This window comes from Anopheles arabiensis, chromosome 2 (genome assembly GCF_016920715.1).
Source record: "Anopheles arabiensis isolate DONGOLA chromosome 2, AaraD3, whole genome shotgun sequence".
Classification (NCBI taxonomy): Eukaryota; Metazoa; Arthropoda; class Insecta; order Diptera; family Culicidae; genus Anopheles; species Anopheles arabiensis.
In genome coordinates, this window is record NC_053517.1 from 104,533,981 (window position 1) to 104,557,241 (window position 23,261).

Genomic DNA, 23,261 nt, shown 5'->3' on the forward strand with positions numbered 1-23,261 from the left:
GGATGATGGGTAGTGGAAGGTATAATTTATGGTGACAGGAAAACAATGAATCAATTACCTTGCATTGCACACATTACGAAATGTACCATTGGCTGTATGTACCGTGTGCGTGTGCATACGTAAAATGACAAATAGCTCCAAAGTGTGAGGGTGCAAATGTACTTTGCATCGATCTTTCGGTGACTGTGGTGTTGGCGGCGGCGGTGGCGATAGGAAGTTAAAGTAACCGAAAACGAGACTGACAAATAGATTGACGAGCAAAGGGGGGTGGTTTTGGGGTGGGAAGTAATAAGTGTATCCGGTGCAGATATTGGAAACAGATGGCAACACACAGAGACACATGATGAATGTACCAAAAGGAGGAGGCTCTTCGGAGCAGCAATGTGCGGCAATATGTTCCAATTGTCAGTTCGATTTGCGTTTGATTGACTGCATAATTGGAAGTTCCATTAAGTTGTGGCGTTAAAATGTACGGTTAGAAAGGGAAGGGCATAGGGAAGGAGGAAAAAAAGACAACAATACCTTCAAACTCAAACATCAACATCAATGATTGCATGTTCTGGACGTATTAGGCTGGTAGAGGCATGCTACATGTAAATGATGTGCCTAGCAGCCATGTCAGTGGAATTGTATATTTTCCTCAGAAATGGCTCAGCAATGGTGTGTATCTTGAAGCACATTAAGGATATTAACTTTGGATAGTTATTTGTGTTGTTAATAGTGTGACAGAGCGTTGCTGAGCGCTCAAATGCTGACGGATCGCTTAACCAGCAAGGTTAGGAAAATCCATTTAACGCACATAAGAAGAGGGCTTTTCTGTTTTATTTCAAACTCAAAGGCTATTCATTGGGCCGGTCTCGTAGTACAGTCGTCAACTCGTACAACTTAACAAAACCAGCTTTTCATAGGATCAAGTCCCGAATGAAGTGTTTTTCTAATTCGTTATGGTAAACCAATAAGATACTGAAAGAGGCAAGCTCATTAGTAATACAGGGACAGGCCTTAACCGATAATTGTTGTTGTGCCTAAGAAGAAGAAGAAAAAGTGAAAGAAGAAGAAAAAGAAGATGAAGAAGAAGAAGAAGAAGAAGAAGAAGAAGAAGAAGAAGAAGAAGAAGAAGAATAAGAATTTTTTTCCATCAAATATGTAATTTGTTAATATAAAAATATTGAATAACAAGATTCATTTATAAGTTGATTTCGTTCGAAATTGTATGTCATAAAGTTCACCCTGACAAACCAACTAAGAATGTCATTTAAGAAGTTTCAATTATAAAGATTGCACAAATCATGAAGAATTACTACACCATCACTTAAAAGAGTAAATTTAATGAAATGTCATATGGAGAATCCAATGCATGTTAAATCTAAAATTCTAAGTTCTGAGTTCAAAATTGTCTCTTCATTAAATGCTTCAATTATGATTGATCTGTTTAAAAAAAACTCTACTCGTTTTTCAGGCAATTGGCAACTATAATGGTAATGGATTTCATTTAAGATATTATTCCTGGAATTTACCTCAAACCGGTATCTCCATTGATTGAGCTCGTATCTTAATCGAACACACTTCTCTTTTCCTTGAAATAGAGTGCAACTTTCCTGCTAATTTCATCTAGAAAGGCCACTCAGCGCTCTGAATGCACAAGGTCTCCGCACATGACAGAGCCCTTTTCTGCGGTAATATTTACCTTCATCATTTGCTCATATTCCAGCGAAAACCCGTCCGCATCATTTGAATACTGTTCAAACAAATGATTGCACCCGCACTATGATCTCGAGCACTCTTATCGTGCTAGAGGCAAGACATGCATGATGGGCACTTTTCCATTTTCGCTTTTTGCCCAGCACGACATGCATGTAACGTTGCATCTCTATCGCTGTGCACCAGCAAGACTGTGCAATTAAGATGCTTGATTCAATCCGTTTCAATCATAGCGCTTCACAGAAGCGAGTGAGATTCCGTTCGGATTGATTGGCTTACTTACGCCGTTTACCTCCCTCAGCACACCCCAGCCGACACCGCTTACCGTGGCAAGCTGAACGGTGTTTGATGGCACAAAATGAAATCAGTTCAATGGAATTTCGCTCACTTGAGCTCGCAGTCTGAAATCACTCAATCAATCGGAAACCAATGCGGCACATCGTCGAACGGCAAAGGCAATTACATCCGGATTGTGCCGGGGCGTGCCTCCACACTCAGTACCGCTGCTCATCAAAGCAGGAAGCAAATGGAGGAATTGAATTAAATAAACACAAAATGCGAAATTACGGAGTACTTCTGCGTTGCGCCTAATTATGGCAATCTCAATATAGCAAGACGCCAAGAATGTGAGCAATCTTGTAAAGGCCGCAAGTCAGCCGTGTGCCCCAGTCGTTTGATGAAGAGCAACCGTACTGGAGAAAGCGTCAGGAAAGTGTGCCTTCCTGTTATCACTCTCTCGGCAGCCCGGAGCAGCCAGTGCCAGGCAGAGCGCAAGCAATAATAAGCTATGTAATTAGCTGTGTCTTGTGAGGTTTGATTACCGACCCTTCAAGCATCCGGGCACGCTGGTAGTAACAACATTACCGTTTTCGTGGTCTGTCATTAGTCAGTTTACTTCCGGCGAGATGGTGCCTCATTGTGCCGCCTTCGGAGCCAAACAAGGAGGACAAGGCAGTGCAGTGGCTTTTGCCGTCGGGCTGATGGTGCCATTGATGCGTTCCTAATGGGACGGAAATTTTGCAAACCGGGCAACCGGAAAGTTGTAATAAATGTTAATGCAATCACACACACACAGCACAGCATAATGACGACGCGGACGAAGCCGTTGATAATGGGTGCCGTTGATGGGAAGACCTGGCGATGATGAGGTCCTTGCCACATGATTACATGAGCATTTTCCATTGTTTTTCCTTTGGAAACCGCACTGTACAGTGTGTTTGCGTTCTTTCCGCGGTAAAGCAAATGCATGTGCGTGGTGTAATGCTTACGTTGCTCGTTGATTGTATGGGAAAATGTGTAGTTTCAGCAAATGGGCGTGATTTGATTATGGTTGTTTTGAAGGAATTGAGTTAGAACTGGAAGCATACTTTTGATTCATTTCAAGCTTTTTTCCCTTATAATGGGTCAATTCTAATACTATTACACCATAACATGGAGTTCTCTGTTCCCTTTGGTATTATTTGTTTAAAAATTTAAAACTAAGAATATTTACAGTTTTCAATACAAAATTAGTAATAATGCTCGTTTCATGTCTAGTATAGAACCTTCTCAATCTCAATAAACTTAATTATAAATTCATGAACCTCCATCTGAAAAACAAACAAGCCTTATTATAAAGAACTGTTCAATTGCCAGTACTTGTTTAACGTATTTACTAAACACCATCAACCAAGTGCTTAGTGACACTCTCTATGAATCGGCTTAATGCTCTTATAATGTCTTACACAAGAAAACATCATCATATAATTCACTAATAAGTCAATTTTCTCACTTCCGTGAGCTTGATACGTAAAATTAAAATTTCCCATTTAAAACAACTCGTTCCGCAACGGACAACTTCACTCCAGCAAGCTACGTGGAGGTGGAAAAACGGCAAACATCAACACGCCGCGGCGAGTAAAACGAAAAGTCGTGTACCTCCTACGCCAACACACCGTGCAACTGCTAATTATGCTTACGCATTCGCGCACAGCTCTCTCTCTGATGATCCATCGGAAATGTGCCAATTCAGGAGTCATTTTCATAACGAGGAACAGAGGAAAAACATGCTACCTTCTGCTGGGTTTTTTTTTTGTGAAAGCCAACAAAGAAAAGAGAAAATGACAACAACTGAGCATTCCTCGGGGGAAATTGGAACGCCGTGTGAGGAAGTTGTCTCTTGGTTCTCCTTTCAGCACACGTCGAAAGAGTGTATGAGATTAAGCAAGGAGAAAGGAGGCAAATTTAAACTTCATTACGACATGATATTTGCATTTGCTTTGTCGTGCAGGAGAAAACCTGCCATACCGGTACGGGCTGGGCTGGGTTGGGTGATGTTTTATTGCCCTGGATGATAATAATCGAGGGGCCCGTGGCTTTAATCCAATTCCGAAAACGATCTGTCGCCAAAACTCATTAATCTTCCTGCCGTGGCGGCAGGGAAGGCGTTCCAGCGCAACCGATGATGCTAATGTTAGCTCGAGAGGCAGGCTGCCTACTTTTGGCTTCAGCTCATCCATTCCTTCCAGAGCTTCTGCCGTGCAGTGTGGTGTGGTTTTGGGTTCACAGTGTGTGTGTGCGTGTATTTTTGTTGCTTATCTCTTTTTGTTTTCTCAACCTCCGTACCTTCTCTCTTCTTCCTTCCCTCTTCCAGATTCCAACGAAGCGAAGGCAGCGCACAGAAACTCATTAGGTCCATTACAAAGTCAATTTATTACTAAGAATAACACTAGAGTAATTAGCCAACGAGGAGGCCTAGCGGTGCTGCCCTGCAGCGTCACCATGACAACACCAGCCACTGTAAGTAAGTATTTTGTTAGTCGAGACGCTTTGGTTTGCTTCTGTTTTATTGTTTGGTAACGTTTACTTTTACGTTTCAATTTTCATACGCTTATTGTTCTGGGTTTTCTTCTTGTTTTTACACTTTTCCGTTCCATGTTTAACTTAAGTACGCTGCATTATCCGTTAATTTGTGTAAATGAGAGGCATTCTTAAATCCCATTTTCCTCCCTTTCCGTCAGCGTTTACGCTTGAGCAGCATGATTAATTACCACGGTGGGTTGTATTTTGGTGGATGTACGGGCAACTCATCTTTATTGTTGCAATGTGCGCAATCCTTGTGTGTGTGTGTGTGTGTGTGTGTGTGTGTGTGTGTGTGTGTGTGTGCAAGACAAAATGAACACGTTTGTAGATCCTTTGCAGTAAACAGTGGAATGAAATTTAACAAATTTGTTGAAGTATTAAACACGGTAGATTCAAGCTTTAAGCTCCAAACATCCACAACAACACTGAATAACATCTCTCTACCATTTATATTTAGTACACCTACTTGCAGGATAAGTAATTCTTCGTTTTTGCTTCCTCCACTTTTGCTCTATTGGTTCAAACCTTGCCCTAAACGCTTGCAACAGGCAGCGTAGACAGGTGGTGGGGCAGGTATTTTGTTGCAAGTCCAGCAATGACGATGCTCTTAGTGACATCCGTGCCGACTTTTGTTATTGCCAAGGAGGAAACCTTTTTCTATAGGTATGTCTAGCACTGTGTGAAACTCTCGCAGCTTTCGTTTAGCGGCGATGATAAAACATAAAGTTCCTGGACATTATTGCTCACGTGCTTACCGTTTGCTGCTTAGTGCCAGCACCAAGAGCGGCGAAACGATAGTCATCGAACAGATTGATTTTCTTTCTCTGATTCTGCTTCTCTTCAATACAATACAACGGTTCAATTCAGTACAATCTGTGCGCTCCTTCTGGGAAAGAGTTGCAAGGAAGGAGAATGTAGCAAAGCAGCTGCAGGAAGTTCGAAAACAACCTGCTTCCGGCTGTGGAGCTTTGGAATGAAAAGGTTTTTCTTCCTCGCTCTGTCTCTTGAATTCTTGAATTCCAATTCTTGTTTTTTGACCGTAGCTAGATCGATGACATTGAAGACATTCGGGCGTTGCCGGTTTTGTACGGTAGCATTTTATATGGGTCAGTGAAAAAGTGCTTCCAATTGTGGCAGCGTTTTTTTTTCAATTTTGCTTTCGGTTGCTCGTTTTATTTTAAAATTATAAATTGCTGCACAGCAATAGAACTGATCGTAGGAGTGGAGCTATATTGAGATATAAAATGGGTGCATAAAGATTTTTAGGAAGCATATGTTTTTTTATCGCTTTATTACGTCATTTGTTAGTTTACTGATCAATGCGGTACACTCAACGCCCTCTAGTGCAAAAAATAGTACTATAAAAGTGCACTTATTGATTCAGATTACGAAAGAGAATCGTTATCGTAGATTTGTTTTTCTGATGACGTCATTAAAATCCCTTTCGCAATGCCAAGCAACAAAGTAAGAACTTTAAAAAACTGTATACTACGGCACGTCCATGTCCCAAAACGCAAGTAAAATTCCAAAGCTATCGATTCTTCAAAAATAACCCCCACAAGAAGCCTGCAAAAATTCATTCCTATCCACCATTGTATCTTACCAAACTTTTTTTCCAATCACCATGCAACGTAAAATCGAAGGCAAAGAAACGCTGACTTGAAGGAAACTTTTCCATTCTTTCCACCATGAAAAAAACCCCCCGGCTCGTTGTAAATTGAAATTGCTACAGCATGTTCGCTGTCGGTTTCGGCCTCCTCGCAACTTGCCCCGTAATGCGGCAAGGTTAAATCGATAGCAGATGAATTTTACCGTTCAAAAGTTTTCCCACCCCATCCCGGCTTCGGGTTTCCGGCTAAATAGGCAGGCCTATTTGGTGGTACCTCATCGGGCTCAACGGACGAGACGCAACCATCTGCCGAGCAATTACAACAAGTGAAAATTTAGGAATTTATTGCTAATTGAAATTTTATCCAGCCAACCCTCCTCGCCCTGCTTGTGTGTGCACGTTCGCTTCCTGTAGTGTTCTGGCGCGCGCGCGCGCTCTCACATAGAAAGGGCTATATCTTGGGCTGTGTTTTGGCAGCGGCAACAGCATCCACAAAACCCATGCCAAAGTGCACTGGTATACAGAGAGAGAGAGAGCTAGAGAGACCTCTTAGAGTGATAGAGAGAAAGAGGTAACGTAACAGCAGTGCAGTGCAAAACGGTCGACAGGGCTTGTAAAATTCGACAAGTACGGTCAAGGGCCATCGGTTTCAACGACACGACCAGTGCCAGTTTGCCTTAGTAAGGCGCACGCTGCCTTGGATACGACTGTGCACGGGCACGGGTTCAAATTAAATTTTCACCCCCTTTCGGGTGCAGTGTTGTCTTCTCCACCCTTAAAAACACAACCCCGCTGCCATTAGTTTTGCTTCGCGTTGCTCGTTCACCTAACTCCTTGCTCCCTTTGCTCCCCCCTCCTATGACAGCTGATGCTTGACAGCTCCAGTACTTGATCGTGTGCCCATCGATGCGGCACTGTTTTTTTCTCTCCCTCTCTTTCTCCCCACTTTTCAGGTGTCCTGGTTCCGGCGGAAAGACTACCAGCTGCTGACGGTCGGCCTGTCGACGTACAGTAGCGACGACCGGTTCCTGGTCGAGCATACGCGCCACCTCGGCAACTGGGCGCTGCGGATAAAGAACGCCCGCAAGGAGGACGAAGGACTGTACGAGTGCCAAATTTCCACCCATCCACCCCAGTCGATATTCATCGAGCTTAGGATCGTCGGTAAGTCTGGCTATAGCTGTGGCTTAACCTATATTTTGGGTCGCCTTTTTTTTTGCTCTTCCATTGCACCAACCATTGTCTGGCAGGGTTGGGACAGGTTGGGATTTTTCTATGTATTTTTTTCTTCCTCCTCTGTTGGTCAATGACTGTTTGTGGTTGAAATTTCTTAATCGATTCGGTTGCGTACCTGTGATGCAAAAAAAAAAAACAGAAAATGTAATTTATATGGAAATTTCAGCTGAATTATTAGTCACCAGGGGGAACGTGGCAATGCGGTCTGACACGAGTCTCCAGTCCAAAAGGGGAAGAAGAATATATTTTTGGGGTGATTTCTGGCGTTTTTTTTTGCGCTGTTTTGTCGCCTTTTCCTGTTTATGACACCTGAACACGGAAGCTTAGTTGGTTGCTTTTTTCTTGGCACTTCTGAAAATGGTTCCTCTTGAAACAAGAGCTGTTTTACAACCTTGAAGAATTCCGATTTGTGTATCTGTCATCTTCAGCATCCGAGATCTGCGACCAAATCGGTCTCAATAAATAGAACAAGCATTCTCCATTCCCCAGAGCCGTATCATCAAATGCAATTCGCAAAACCAACTGAATCTGAATTCATGCTTTTTCTTTCTTTCCTTCTCTTCAACACACAAACACGCACAAACACACACACACAGAGGCGGTCGCAGAAATTCTCGAAGCGCCCGATTTGCATATAGACGAAGGATCGACGCTGCGACTGGAATGCAAACTGAAACGTGCCACCGAAAGTCCGCTGTACGTCTTTTGGTAAGTATACCCGCGTGCCCACCGTGCACCCTCTGCCCTCTGTGCGCCAGTTTCGGTTGATCGGTTATGAAAGATTTATGACGGCAAGCGCGTGGGGCAAAATATCGCTGGTGCAGAAGTGCAGGATGAATATAAAACTGGAATACTGGCAGGGGCCAAACGGGTGGTGATGAAATGAAATAAATAAATATCCGTCAACGTTGGGTGCCGTTGGGTGGAGAGAATGGAGACGGAGGGAAGCCGCGAATTTCACGATACCCACCACCACCAACCAAACACACAAAAGCCGCCACGGTGACCATGTGGGGTGGGGAGGGGGATGCGGGGACAATTTGTGTTTGGCGGAGTTGGGACTCCCTCCGGTCACCCTCGTTCGCTATGGGTCGCCGTTTGATGTGGGCAAAAAGATGAAACGGTTCCGAATACGTTGCAGAGGCCCGAGATCAGCATCTCAGCGTGAGGTGAAAGCGCTGGCCCTCGAATCGAAAGGCATGCAGAATGGCGATGGAAAAGCATTTCTTTTTGCTGATGTTTTTTTTTGTTTGGCGTGGCGTGATGGAATGCGTCGTAATCATAAAATGGGGTACCCTGTTCTTCCTCTGCTTTTTTTTCTGTCCACCGCACTTTCCTTTTACAACTGGGCAAAAGCCCGGCTCGTGGCGGAGTAGTGGCGAGCTTTGTTGTGGTAGGAAAGCAATTTCTTTCCTTTTTCCCTCCGCAATGAGACCAGAGATGGTGGAGATGGTGCTATTGGGCTGCCCCACTTTCGCGGTGCGCGGTGGACTGGTCAGAGTTATTGCAGGCGACATGGAATGCAAACACAAACATCTCTCGATCACGTGCCGGGCCATGGTGCGGATTTGATTCGAGCCAGTGGACAAAGGTATTTGTGAATACCTTTGGATGGGGGAGAGTGTGGTTCACGAGAAGAAGATAAAAAAAAAAACATTCCCGGTAGATCAATAGGTTTAATTCGAGAAAATGGTGGTCGTTTTTTGAAGGATAGCCGACACGTTTTGGTAGGCTATTGCACGAACGGTGAAGCATGCTGTTTGCGCTTTGGTTTGGATGTGATGCGAGATTTTTGTTGCTATGTCTTCAAGGTTTTCCTTAAACAATATCAGCTTTGATCAGGATTATGAAGGATTAGTAGTTGAGATGAAATGGTTCCAATTGGAAAGACTAACATTGATGATTAACTTTGCAAACTAACCTGCCTGATGTGATCTCCAAGGGTCCCATCTTCCAAACTGACAGCTGGCAATAAATGATTAATCCGTAAGAGGGCGCTGCTATCGTTTTGTAGTTAACGGGGGACTTAACAAATGTTTTACCGAATGTGACATTTATGCACACTGTTAAACCGCCCACCGGTTAATCGAGGTTCTACTGTACTAGCAAACTTTTATCTAAGTGAATTGTAGTCAAAGAAGCCATCAGATGAATTGGAATAAAGTTAAAAAAAAATTTAGCTTTAATTAAAATCTTTGCCGGTAAATGGTAATGCCAAACTGAAATGACCCAAGAATTGGCATATTTATTTTCCGTTGAAAGGGTTATTAAACTGTTTTTTATATCCAAGTTAAGTCCAAATCGTTTTCAAAGCACACATTTGACACCAATATTAGGGAAGAGCTTTGTAAATACAGAAAAAACTAATAACCATACGCAAAAAAGCTCTTCATAGCAAAACCCCCGTTACAGTCACCTGATACCAGTAGACGCCAGATTTTATGAGCCGTAACCTAAGCAACACTTTATCATTCGCCAGTAATCTGTGGATTAAAGGTTCCTCCGTAATGGAGTAATTTTCCGTGTTAAAAAAGGCGTCCCTTTAAAGCTTTTTAACACACGCCATGCACACGCCAGCAAAAGGTTAAAAGAAGCGGCGAAAAATTGGATACAATCATGTGGGTCTACATTGCCTTTCAGCTCCCTCCAACGGCCGGTTGGCTTGTTTCAAATCGACCGTTGCCACCACACTTTGCATGACCCCTTTCCACATTATCAAGCCGGCAGTCTGCCTGCAAGAGGTTCAAGGCAACACACTGCCACCGCCTTGTCTACCTGTGCGATGGTGTTTTGTCAGCACCAGCATGTGCGGAGACGATTTATGAACGCGTATCAAATTTCAATCTCTTCCACTTCATTTATTATGCTGAGCGAAGCTGAAAGCAGCTGAAGCCGGTACCGATTGTACCACCAGCAAAACAACCAAAAATAGGGGGTGAACGCAGTGGAAAGGGAAGTACAAATACGCTCGCAGCGTCGACAACACCCGGGACAAGTCCTTAGTCGCCGACAACGACGACGACGAAGTTTGGTTAAAAGGACACAGCGGGCCCGTCGGTGACATTTTGCTTGCTTTTGCTGTTTGGTGTGGTGGTGGTGATGGTGGTTTTTTTCTCGCTCTTCTTCCTCTAACCTCTTTGTTCTTGTTTCTTTCCCTTCGCCACAGGTACCACGAGGATCGGATGGTGAACTACGATCAGGAGGATGGTGTGTCCGTGTCGAACAACAAGCTCACCTCCAGCATCCTGACGGTGCGGAATGCGACGGCCCGGCACGGTGGCAACTACACCTGTGCTCCCGCGAACGCGCGCCAATCGAGTGTTTACGTGCACGTGCTGAAAGGTAAGTTGGATTATTCTTTTGCCTTCCCCGCCGCTAAGACGGTTTGCATATGGCATCGATCTTTCATCCACCGGCCCGGTACCAGCCATCTGGTGCTGCAGGGCAGTTTCGGGGCAATTGCGGATGGAATGCAACTTGACGAAGAGTTTGGTGAAGTTTTTTTCCTGCACAGTTCCAACAAGGTGTGTTTGCTGCAGGTGGGAACAAACACTCCCGGTGTGCTAGACGTGAACCCGCAAATAGCGTCTACAATCCTTCGGTCGATTAGGAAAATAGGAATTCTGTGCATGCATTTTGTCTGCGTTTTTTTGGGTAGTGGAGTTAGTTTGCTGGCGGGGAAAGTATTTTGGGGTAAGGGAAAATTCATAAATTCCACAGCCAGCACAACGGCAAGCGGACGGATAAGGCATATGTGCACTGTGGGAAGAGTGTAGGACATAGTTCGGGAATTTATTTTACAATTCATCGAAGGAGATCATTCCTTTAAATTTCTTAGTGTTGCACTGTATATAAAATGTTTGAATTTAAGATAATATCTCATGTTATATCGATGGTAACCTTTATCTGTCTATGAAATGTTTGAAAACTCTCAACGAAGGTTTATTCACCAAGGAAGTATTTTATCTTTTTGAAAGCAATATCTAAGCCCTCAATTAATTTCATAAGCATAAAATGCATAGCTCATTTATAATAGGACGTCAGTATGTATATATTCTTGATTTATAGTTCTTAATTACCACAAGAGCTTTTCTTAAGGCTTTCAAAACTAGTATGATGCAGTTTTATTTAAATCCATCTTCACACGATACCGAATTGTTCCACAGTGCAGTTCACTCTTCCCATAGTGGCTGGCGTAGCGCTAGGCTTCGTTTCGTATGTTTGAAGCAAACTTCACGTACCCTTAGTAGAAGTGGCTCGTTGTATCGTGCACAAACGCCCGGTTTAGGTAGCTTGCAATTCTTCCCTCAGCGTAGTGTGTACTGTAAGAAAAAGGAAAAAAGAAATGAACGGTTAGAGAAATTGCCTCGGGACCACTGCAATGCATCATTATCGGACACTTTGTGAAATATGAGCAGTGCAATAACATATGTTCGTTCCTGCGAGGGTCGGAGAACCAGCAGGAAGATTGATGACGTAAAGAGGTGTGGTGTAAGGGGAGGAACAGGAGAGACGGTGGTACAAGAAAGCAGAAAAAAAGAAAAAAAAGGCCAAGGATCTCGATGGCCGTACGTGCAGGCACTTGCCTTCAAGGGGAAACAGGTCGGCCTGTGCCGAAAAAAGCTCCACATACCGTTAAACGAACTCACCTCACCAAACTGAGAATTTGTGTGTGTGTGAGAGAGAGTAACACGCTGGTGTTAGCAAAGGAGTTTGTTTTAGTGTTGTTTTATTTCGTTGTGAGCAGCAATGTTTTGGAACGCTTGGAGGAAGAAAAAACGCAACGTTTGGTTTGCATTTGGGATGAAAGTGAACAGTGAATGGTGGAATGGATGGTACTGAGGCAAGGGAAGGAGAAAATAAATATACAATTTTCCCGTTCACATGTGCTGCTGGGGCGTTCTGTCCCGTTTCGGCGTCACAGCAGTATAATGGATTGCATTAAAATGGTGCGGACGGTGTGGAAGGTTTTGGCGTACTGTTCTCCTGCCAAGGACGAGAAGGAGCAGGATGGAGAACTTGGGCCGTGCAGGAGAAATTTAATTTCCTTCCACTTCCGACGGCCCGAAAACGGGGCGACAAGAAACACTCTAAAACGAAGGGGAAAAGGTTAAGGTACTGTATATGGTACCGTGAGACAAGGAGTGAACAGAGCAAAAAAGCAACACGGAATCTGGAAAAGCGAGCATGTTTTGGATTCACTGTGTGGAGCTTTTACGCGATTGGGTGCCGGCACAAGTTGTTGGGTGGGAACAGTTGTCCTGATGCCAACTTTGCTTGCTCTTTGTGTTTGGTTGATGTTATTTCTCACCGGTGCCATTCACAGCTGGGTGAAACGGACATGTTGGCAGGAAGATTAGAATAATAACAGGTGTTGTGATCGTGCTGGTGCGTTATTTTTTTTAAGTTTTGCTGTACAGTTTCGCAATAATTCGAAATATTGTTGTGTATAGTATTACATTATCTAGCGATCATGGTTCTGGCAATCGAGAACGGTCGATCAAGAAGAATTTTGGTTCTTGAAGACTTTTTTAAAGATATCGATTTAAAAAAAACCATTTGAAAGATGAGTTAAAAATACTGTAAGCTATTATAACTTTACTGAAGCTTATGTTAAATTGGTTAAAATTTGGAATGATCAAGCTAAAATGCTTCATCCGTTACTAGCGCCATCTGTGTGATTACTTTAAACAATGGCAGTAGTCTAACATGAGTAATTTTGCAAATATTTAGAACTCATTCGTTGAGATGAGATGACTTAATGTTCTAGAAAAATAAGCATCAATTGTTTACAGAAATAACCTAACCTTCTTCAAGATCTGTTTCGTCATGTATCGCTCTAAAACATAAGATTTCTAAAGGAAAGATTTTAACATATTTTTTTGTTTTATAATAATGTTTCTACAGAAATATCAGAAAATCACAAATGTAGCATTAGAAATTCTAGGACCTTTTCGACTTCCTTCTTACATAAAAAAATACAGTATTCGCAACTTTTCTACTACGAGCTCTCCCTGCTTTTGATCGTTTCATTCCACCATTGACCAAACGATCGTTGCAAAGGACACAAACATGTTTTCCGAGACGTTATCGTGCGGTCCATCTCTCTGACACTTTTTCTCACCTATTCTTTCTCACTCTTCCTCTCTTTGCTTCCTGCTCAATCTCTTTTTGTGGTTGGTTTTATTTGCTTCGGTACGCTTTTGATTTCCATCGATGCAAAGAGCACACAAGCGGCAGACAGAGGCAGAAAACTTTATTTATGAACTGCCCGCTTTAACGCCCATTCGCATCCGTCCCCTGCGTGTATATGAAGAGCCATGGTCGTGGTAAACTTACAAAATACCGCTACAAATATAAGGTTCGATTGAGAGGAGTCTTTTTTTTGTACTTCACTGAATGTTGAAATTTATACCGACAGGAACTGAGCTGCTGGAAAATAAAAGCAATGTATTTGTAAAACTTTTCCTTCCCATCATTCGGAATGGAAACACACAGCCCTGCAGGAGAAGATGTAGGCCTGTCTGTGGACTAGACTGGACGGATGAAGTGCATTTGTGTATGTGTGTGTGTGTGTGTGTGTGTTTGTGCTGAGAATGAATTGCCCGATACTTCTCTCGAGCGTGTGGATTCACACCAAACAGCCACGAACGTAATTGGGTTCCTAATGGGAACTGTTCGTGCATTAAACTTTGTTTTCCCACCGCCACCACCACTACCGTCTCTGGTCCGTGGTCTCGAGTGTGGGGCCTGGGAAAACTGCCGAAAAGACCCCCGAAAAAAAACAAACAAAAATGACACCCACAAAACTGGGTGCTCGTGCGTGTAAAGCGAAAACGATAACTTTAATATTCACTTCCGCTGTAAATTTGGCATCCAACGAAAAAGGAGACAGGAAAGCGGCCGCCGGTAGAGGGGAAAAAGTTTTTAATACATCTCCAGAGCTGTTAGCCCTTCACGCCAACGTTTCCCTAAGCTCGTTGCTAGTGTAGCGGGCGTACATAGAGAAAGAACGAACCGGAGAACAGCAGAGCAGCTCAGATAGAGCAAGCCCCAAACCCGGTAGCCAAAGTTATTTTACACCGTCCATCCTGCTTCGGCGGCAAACGGGGATGCCCTGTTTTCCGGCGCATTACTTCTGGCGGTTTGGTTTGGTGGGGTCTTATTTTATGATTCGTTTGCCATTCGCTCACACAACGGCAACGGAGCAGATAGTCCACAACGGATAGGAAACGCGTGCACGCGGAGGGGACCGTTTCCCTTTTTTTTGCTGCAATGATTGGAAACCTTTCGTACGCTCGGGGAAGGCCCACGAATGCCTACTGCTGGTAAAAGTTGTGCATCGTGTCTTTTTTCTTCTTTTTGTTCGTCCGGGAAAGCCCAGGAAATTGTTACACACACACACAGACACCCTGCCTCGATGCTGCAACTCTTTGCTGTTCGAGGGAACAGGATGTGAGAAAATGAATTTCATTAATGCATTTATGGCGGTGCAATGACGCAGCAGACCGTTTGGATAGTGGTTGCAAGCGAGAGCGAGATGGAAATTGCAGGGTGGCGAGTGTACGTTGGTGGTGTGCCGTTGATTGGGAGTAAACGGCACCCGGGCAGGCTAAACGTGTCGAAACGAGTGGTGCTAGAAATTGAAATAAATGTTTGATATGGTTCGCTCGCTTCGCTAGCGAAAACTGCTGCAGCAGAAGGGTTATGCAGTGAAGAGCATAAAAAAAATCAAATAAATTGCCTTTTTTACGCCTTTTTAAAGCTTTTAAAATAGACACTCAGATGTAAGCTATGAACTTAAATTGGCTGAGATTTAACAGGTTCCAAATAATTACACTACATTGTATGATCTTTGTGATCTTAAAATTGTTGTATAATTCATTCTTAATATCCTGGGCACGAAATGTTACATTAGAAATTATTCTCATTTTCAACAACATTTACAGCAAGCTAAAAAGCAGCTTCAAGTAGCTTCCCACACACACACACTCACGCACCACAAGATGAAAAGGGCAGGGAAACCTTACACTCTAAACATGACACGTTTCTTTGACATTTTGTACCACAAGGCACCACAGGATGAGAGGCTGAGGGCTACGTTGTGCACGTGAAAGGATCACTGTCACACGACCCTGAGCTTGAACGGGCGATAAGATGGGGCATAGTGGCGGCAAAAGGAATAGAAGGTTGGCAAAAAATTCCTCCTCTTACACACATCAAAGCAAAAACTATTTTCACACCACCGGTCGCATAAATTGAGCTCAAGGACCTTCCCAGCTGCCAATCATCTTACCGATCAGATGACGTGTGCAGCCAGTCCGGACGAAGCATAAACCACAACACGAGCCAAGAGATGGAAGTGAAGGAGCGCGCGAGAGAGAGAGAGAGAGAGAGAGAGAGAGAGAGAAAGAGAGCCAAAACGAAGCGAGTACGGCAAGATCCGTCCAGTGAGTGATTTAACCTCATTTTAAGAGCGCTGCTTGGGTAGATAGCGGGGCAAAAGCTCGAAAAAGAAGGGAACAGTTAAAGGGATGAAAACGAATGAACAAGCTGTGAAGCGAATTTTGCACCTCATGCCATTGCCGGTGGTGATGTATGGTCCCCCGCCCCCCGCGGTCGGTCACACCAACGGATCGATGGGCGAGTGTCATCTTCAGCGTGTGCACTTTATTTTTCCAAAACCCATCAAAAGCGCGGTGTAGTGAAAATGCATTAAGCATTCATTTGCCAGTTGCACACCTTTTTTTTTGGACGACACAGACAGAAAATTAATCTCTTCCAGCCGAATGCGGTGTGGTGAGTGGACCTTGTTTTTTTTTTTTACATTTGTTATTTGCATTGGTGATCCTCTCCATCAGCACAATCGGGAACGTGTGGTTAAACCGTGGCAGTTTCATGTGCTATGCTTTATTTTAATAAATTTCGTTTCTGTTTGGTCCTTCGTGTTGGTATAGAGGCGAAACCTGGGGAGGAAAAAATGCTGCACGCCCCATTAACTGACCATCGGTTGAGCTGCCGTTGAACCTTTTCAGCTTTATGCATTTATGAATGCGTCACTGAAAAGGGGGAGCCAGCGCTTGAGATTATAGTTTGACCTTTAGGGTTATTTTTAAAGAGAGAGTATTATTGCTTTAAGATTCCATTAGGGACGAGTGGGAGTTGAGATAGAGTTGTCGTTTTTAATAGTTTATTCCTTTTCATATAAATATGCGCAAGTATATTCTAAATGATTTGCTTTTTGCCTTTTTATTTAGAATATTTTAAGATTTAATATTTTCAACCATTTTTTTTAAATATTAATATAGAAAATAATTAATAGTATTAAATATTATTATTAAACTTAATATTCGATTCAACTAAAACACGTACTTGCATACCTTTAGGCGTTTAGCAAACCCTTTAAAATAGCAATGTGTTTGATTTTCAAATGGCGCAAAACACACTTTTTGCAAACCTTCAGGCGCTTAGTATTACTTGATATAAGGAAATATTCCTTCGTTTCAAATGTAAGAATAATAAACAGAAAAGTATTATAGTTTAGCCTTCCAAATGTTACACCAAATTCGTTACATTGAAAAACCAGCGGCACAGTTCCTTTTATTGATCAATCGTTATTCAGATTACACTTATATCTACCAATCCCTTCGATTCAATGATCTTGAGATAGCCAAAGGTTGCACGAATCGGTAGCATATTGTAGCTTCGAGAAGAATGGAAAAGGGGCGGGAATGAAAAAGCTCAAAATCTGCATTGGCAGCAACCGTACGTTTGCGCTTTCAATGAACAAGACCCACATCCACCAGTATGGATGGTTTGGCCTAGAAAGAAATGAAGCCCGTACCGTTTCCGATATCCGATTTAGACTTCGCTTTAGGTTTCCTTACATTCCCTCTTCTTCAAAGGGTAACCAGCAGTTTGTTGCTTTCATTCAAAAGCACGGTTGGTTTTTTTTCTTCTCTCCCCGTCTGTGTGTTGCCGTTACAAGCAGTGAAGACAGCCCGTTTGCAAGCGTTTTACACCGATCGAGGAAACGGGAGCTGGTGCTGGGTTCGGGACGAGGAGGTCGAAACCACCCCTTGAGCGTATGCAATAAATTTTCATTTGCTGAATTATGTAAAATTAAGACCGTACGATACACACCAGTCAACGCTCCGCACCGGAGCCCGCAACACTGGTGGCCTTGGTGGCATAATGCTGTCGGTTGGTTCGCAGCTTGGAACGAGTAAGGCGTGTGCGCTGTTCCTCGACCCGGTTTATTTGATGTTTATGATATTTAAGTTAAGTTGGTGCAATTTCCATACCACAAGAAAGCGACTGCCGAGCAGGGAAAAGACATGAAAGCAGCGTTTCATTCTTTTGCTACGCTTTTGTATGGGGTTTTTCTTTTCACTCGAGTTGATTGTGCAGCAGTGAACGATAGTTTTTCTTTTCCGCTGAGGCTTTTTGTACAGTGGGAGGCTTGGGTTTGACAGTTCCAGAATTTTGTGTGCTTTTTATTGATAATTAATACGACTCTGAATTCTACTGTTACTGCGAAAACATGCTTTAAAATGTGTTTATGATTATGACTATAGTTTTATTGTGAAAAAGGAAATGGTTAGGATGTTAAAACATCATGACAATAATTGTTTGTTTTGACATACTTCATTAAAATGTTTTCATCTGAATCTTTAAAACAACTTTAATTTAACGGCTTTTTTTCTATTTAAAACATCACACACATTACGCGTCCGGTGGAAAAGTTTTATCAAACAAAACCACAACCTGCATAACAGTAACCGCCATAAATTTAGGCGTTCGTGAGCAAAATCTTCTATCCTCTCTAGCATGGCACGCTGTTTTGCCTTGGAATGGATTTCCTGTCCCAGTAACTAACTCCATTCACTCGGTGCGGCCAAAAAGGGGGAAAAGTGAAAAGTCACGTCGATGAAACGTGAACGTGCATTGAGGGTAGCATCGTGCGCCTTGGACTGACCGATGCAATGAGTGTGTAATCACTCGCGGCCACGTCTCTTACAAAAACCGTGGCAGAGCGGAACAGTTACGGAATTATCTCGGTTGCCCTTTTTCGCTCCGGTTTGTCTGCTGTTCCCAAAACTGTGGGCGAACGTGTCCCGGGAAACTATTGTGTAATCGTCCTCGAGCGGACACTGCCGCCGGCGTTGGAAAGGATGATTTCTACGTTGCCAAAAGGATGAGCCAACAGGGTGGCGCTCATAATTTACCAAAATTTTAACGTCTTCCAGTTTGTTTTTTTTTCTTCTCTTCTGTACTTCTGTCAACCAGGCGCGACAGAGGACAGAAAAAGTTTCCGCTTTACGATTTAATTTGTGCTGAGCGCGGCGTGTAGCTTTAGTGAAGCAGAACCGTTTGTAAACTAGATTAGCCAGTTTATTCGCCAAACGTACGAATAGTGTTGTGTGTATGAACAAACACAGCTCTGTATGTATGTGCATAGTTCGCTATAATTGATTTACTTTCCCTTCCGGATGATTCCGATGCCGGCAAAAGTTTATTTAATTACTTTTAAACCCGCTCCACTAGCTCACCATCCACATGCGGGGTACTCTCGGCACGTGTTACAAGCATACAGTGTGAATAAAACATTGGAATAAGCATTTTCCTATTCCTCCACTTTCCTCTACTCAAGCACGATTGTTGAGCAAAAGCTGCACATGATACGTTGGAGTTTTGGTATGAAAAAAGCTGTACCTACCCTGCAGCATTGTAAGCGTGCATATATAGATATTTAGAAATAAAACTTCAACGCATGCTTCCAGCACATTTACACTTCATGAACGCAAGACAGCGAATCACAGAAAAAACTCTCTCCACACACTCTCACATAGTATCAACGTTTCAACCAATGTGGCGATAACAAAAATAAGAAATGGTAGAAAACATATTCTCTCCCTTTTCCTTTTGCTACGTGCCTGTAAACTGCTGATGGATTGAACGATACGCAGCAGCATTCGGTTTTGGGGCGTGCTTTTTTTTGTTTGTACCTCTCTTGGCAAAACTTTCGCATCGCTTTTCCATTCCATTCCATTACGTGTGTGAAGAAGCTGGTGAACTGTAAATTTTGCTGCTGTAGAGCTACCGGTTTTTTGTCCCGCACAAGAATAACGTACTGCAGTCGGAGAACAAGTATAAAAAACAGAATTTTGCCATAAAAAAAGAAATATGTATATAAATTTTCTTTACAAAAGTTTTCTCTTTTTTGCTGCAAAACTTGTTTGGGCTCTGGAAAGTGTAACGTTTTTTCACCTTTTAAGCGTTGATTTATTTTGTACGTCATGTGAAAAACTGCTCATGCAAGACGCTTCGAGTGGAAAGTGGAAGCAAACGAACTTTGTGCGCTGTAACGGTGTAACTGTTTGTGTTGTATCTCAAAAAAGAGGTTCAACAGCTATGTTTGACATTTGTACAATCATTTTAGCGTAAAAGATTGAGTGGAGATGATAAAAAAATTGTTTATAAAATCGGTTTAGAGTCCTTTTTGCTGTGCTCTATTAGTCACGCTAAAGCAGTTCTACACTAATAAGCAGCTTTTTACATACATTTTGGCGAATTAGTACCATAATATTAACGGGTACAAACAAAACGCCTGAATGTATGCAAACATTGATACATAAAAGCTTTATCAATGAAACAACACATCCCATCTGCACAATGTAAAGCTTGTGAAAATAATACAAAAGTGCTTATAAATTGCATTTCGTCAGCGTAAAACACCTTTAATGCGATTCCATTCAACTCATAGCGTTTTTCTTACCCATAACCTTTCCGCACCATTGCAAAACTTGTTACCGTTTACATGCGAGGAAAGTTTCGCTCCTTTTTTCCCGGGGTCCGAACATTATCTTACCTTTTCGGTGGCAACCTAACTCAACGCACCAAAGTTCCCACCCCCACCGAGCCCACGCCCAACGCGGAAGCCACGGATGAGGTAAACGTGTTAAAGCGAAAGGTTTAAACCATTCCACAACCGTACACGCACCGCTGTGCCGGGTTAACCTATTATGCAAATTTTTGCACCTTTCTCCCGTTGAATCGCATTAGCTGGCGGGGAGTTTAAGAAAGAACTGGAACACATAAACTTTCGTGCCTCGCATTGGAATCGGGCGGTGGAAAAGGTAAGCTTGCCTTAACTTTGCTTGCCGTTCTTTGCTTATCATTCCGGCAAAGTTATGCTCATGCCCGCGTGAGTGCCCGCGAATGCCCGCAGGAAACCCACATCAAAGGGGCACTATTGCCCGTGGTAAGGATTTTTTTTACAAACCGTGCGCCAACGTCTGTGTATATCTGTTCGCAGTGTGCTTACTCTCTAAGGAAGGATATGTTTTTCGCCATCGTTTCGAACCGTGCATCCCCTTTGTGTGCCACAAATAAACATTGGTTATGAAACCGAGACTACACCTACGGCACACGCGAGTCACCTTTCGGAGGGAAAGGTGAAAAAAAAGTTGCCAAAAAGTTTGTTCCCTGCACGTGTGTGCGTGTTTGTGTTGAAAAAAGGTGTCACAAGACGTTGACATGTTTACTACACGCACCTTCGGGGACGCTTACACCTTAAAATTCAATCAATTTTCCCAAGCGCCACCCCTGTTTGCTCTGTTTTGACACATTCACACTCAACCACCTTTGACACCGTTATCCGTCTCGGGGGAGCTTTGGAACGGTTGATTGCTTGAATCATATCTTTACACATGATTGGCTCGAAGCGGAAAGAATAGAAGAGTTTATGTGTGCCGAAGTCGCCTATCCCCATTAAACAAAGAAAGGTGTACACGTTATGGTCAAGCTTTTCCCACCCAGCACATCGTAGCGTCCGAGCTAAGAACCGTCGGGGGAAAACAGCGCAACCTCCCCCGAAAGCCAATGAAATCAATCTTCATCAAAGTCGCTCGCCAGCCGGATACATTTTCACACCTCTTTGGTCACTCTCTTTGGTGGTGACGTGTCGTGGTTTGTGCTTTGTTTGATGCCCCCCCCCAACCTTCTTTGTTTTTGTTTTGCAGCTACACTGTTCGGGGGCGTTGAGCTTAAAAAATAATAACAAAACACACCCCACACGCGTTGATTTAAAATTGATGAATGTTTTGAGCTTCTTTTCCTCTGCTTTTCCAACTACCCCGTTCCGGTACCGCAACACCGCTGCCATTGACAGACGAACATAATGCGCCGTGACCTTCCGCGGCCTCTGTGTTTAATGTGATTTAACGCCCGTCCAGGCGATTGGCTTTGGGATGATGAATGATGAAAAAGGGTTGATGCGCTTGTTGACCGTATAAAGAGAGGTTAAGGGTTGGGAAGTGTTGCACCGGGGATGGTGACGCTTCGAACAGGGAGACATATCATTGCTGACATATTTTATCTTTAAGTTTTCATTTATTAAATAACCGGTTATTTTTTGCCATAGAGAGTTTGCTAGCTGGATGATAAACTAAATGTTATGCAGACTTTTATGCTGAAAAACTTCTACGATTGAAAATCTTAAATGCCCAATTTTTTGGTATTATATGCGCAAAATTCAACATGATTTGGTTTAATGTTTTTTAAAACAAATGTTAAATCTACGCATGAATAAACATCAGTCATGTCTTTTATAAATAACTAGTTATGTGTCTTGGTTGCCAAGCGGCCCATTGGTCTATTTGACTGGTGGTTCGACTTCTACAAGGCCGGACAGAATCGATTTCCAATCAGAGCACCTCCTCGTAGCAATGTCTTTAGTCTTGGAAACCTGTATAGGCTCCCAAGGAACATTTTAAATCTTATCATAGTTTTAACGATGTTGCTACGGAAATTTCATTAAGCCTTCTTTTTCATTTGAAAATCGTGTATGACCTCATAAGACCAAAATAAAACTAACTTAAGACTGAAAGGGCCCATCTACAGTACTCTGTTAAGACTAATAGATAAAACCATTTCAAGACCTTTAAAACGTGTGGCGCAAATAAACTATCAAAATAACAACATATTGCTATGGATATGTTCTTGAGATGGAAATGAAGCATTGAATATGAAGTCATATTATATGGTTGAGAGATATTTCAGTATTATTATGTTGTTTTGATATTTTTTCTGATGAATTCGCTCGCGTATGAGCAGAAATCCATGCCAAGAAATTTTCACTATTGAAATATATTATAATAATTTGAAAAATATCAAAGCGCTTTAATAATACGAATGTATTTTTAGTTAAAAATACATTAATTTAAAAATAAAAGTTTGTTTATAACACCCACAATTTACACCAAAAGCTTTGTCAAAATAAACATGACGTGAAAATCGTTTCAAAAATTGCCATTTTTCTATTTGTCATGTAAACTATGAATTTGTTTATCAAAATATCAACATGGCTGACACATATTGCACACACAAATGAACAATCATATTAATAAACATGGATTCCATTGTCTTAAGATCAGAAGGTCTTTCCTGATCACAAGTTCAGTTGATTTGTAGTGCAATATGTGTGGCTAAGATCTTTTTAAACAGCACATAGCTATAGGAACAGCTTGTGCAGACTAATAAGTTTTGAGAATCTCCTGGTACAGGCAGTGTTAGAGATACGCGGAATCTGGTATACGCATATTTACATAATCGTGATTTTCCCAGTTTTATCCATTTTTTATTAATAAAATTAGAAATACATCGAATAGTCTTTGTTGGGTATAAAACCACCCACTACAAGCAAAACGAAAATAAAATTAAATATTGTTTAGCTGAAAATCCCAGAATACAATTTACGAAGAAGTTAGAAATACTCGGCTTATCAACATTTTTCGTTAATAGCGTATTTAAAGTACAACCTGTATAGCCTGTTTCAAGTTCCCTTCGTCCAAGACTTAATAGGCATTTAATA

At 42.4% G+C, this 23,261-nt stretch overlaps 1 protein-coding gene across 2 annotated transcripts in view; it reads left to right on the top strand.

The window, feature by feature from the left end:
• LOC120894532 (Fc receptor-like protein 5) overlaps positions 1-23,261 on the top strand; it is a 52,656-nt gene that overhangs the window by 21,599 nt on the left and 7,796 nt on the right. For both annotated transcript variants that reach the window (XM_040297177.1, XM_040297178.1), the window contains exons 3-6: positions 4,334-4,479; positions 7,105-7,315; positions 7,984-8,095; positions 10,554-10,729. In XM_040297177.1, coding sequence (XP_040153111.1) covers positions 4,334-4,479; positions 7,105-7,315; positions 7,984-8,095; positions 10,554-10,729 — 645 coding nt within the window. The remainder of the gene's footprint in view (positions 1-4,333; positions 4,480-7,104; positions 7,316-7,983; positions 8,096-10,553; positions 10,730-23,261) is intronic.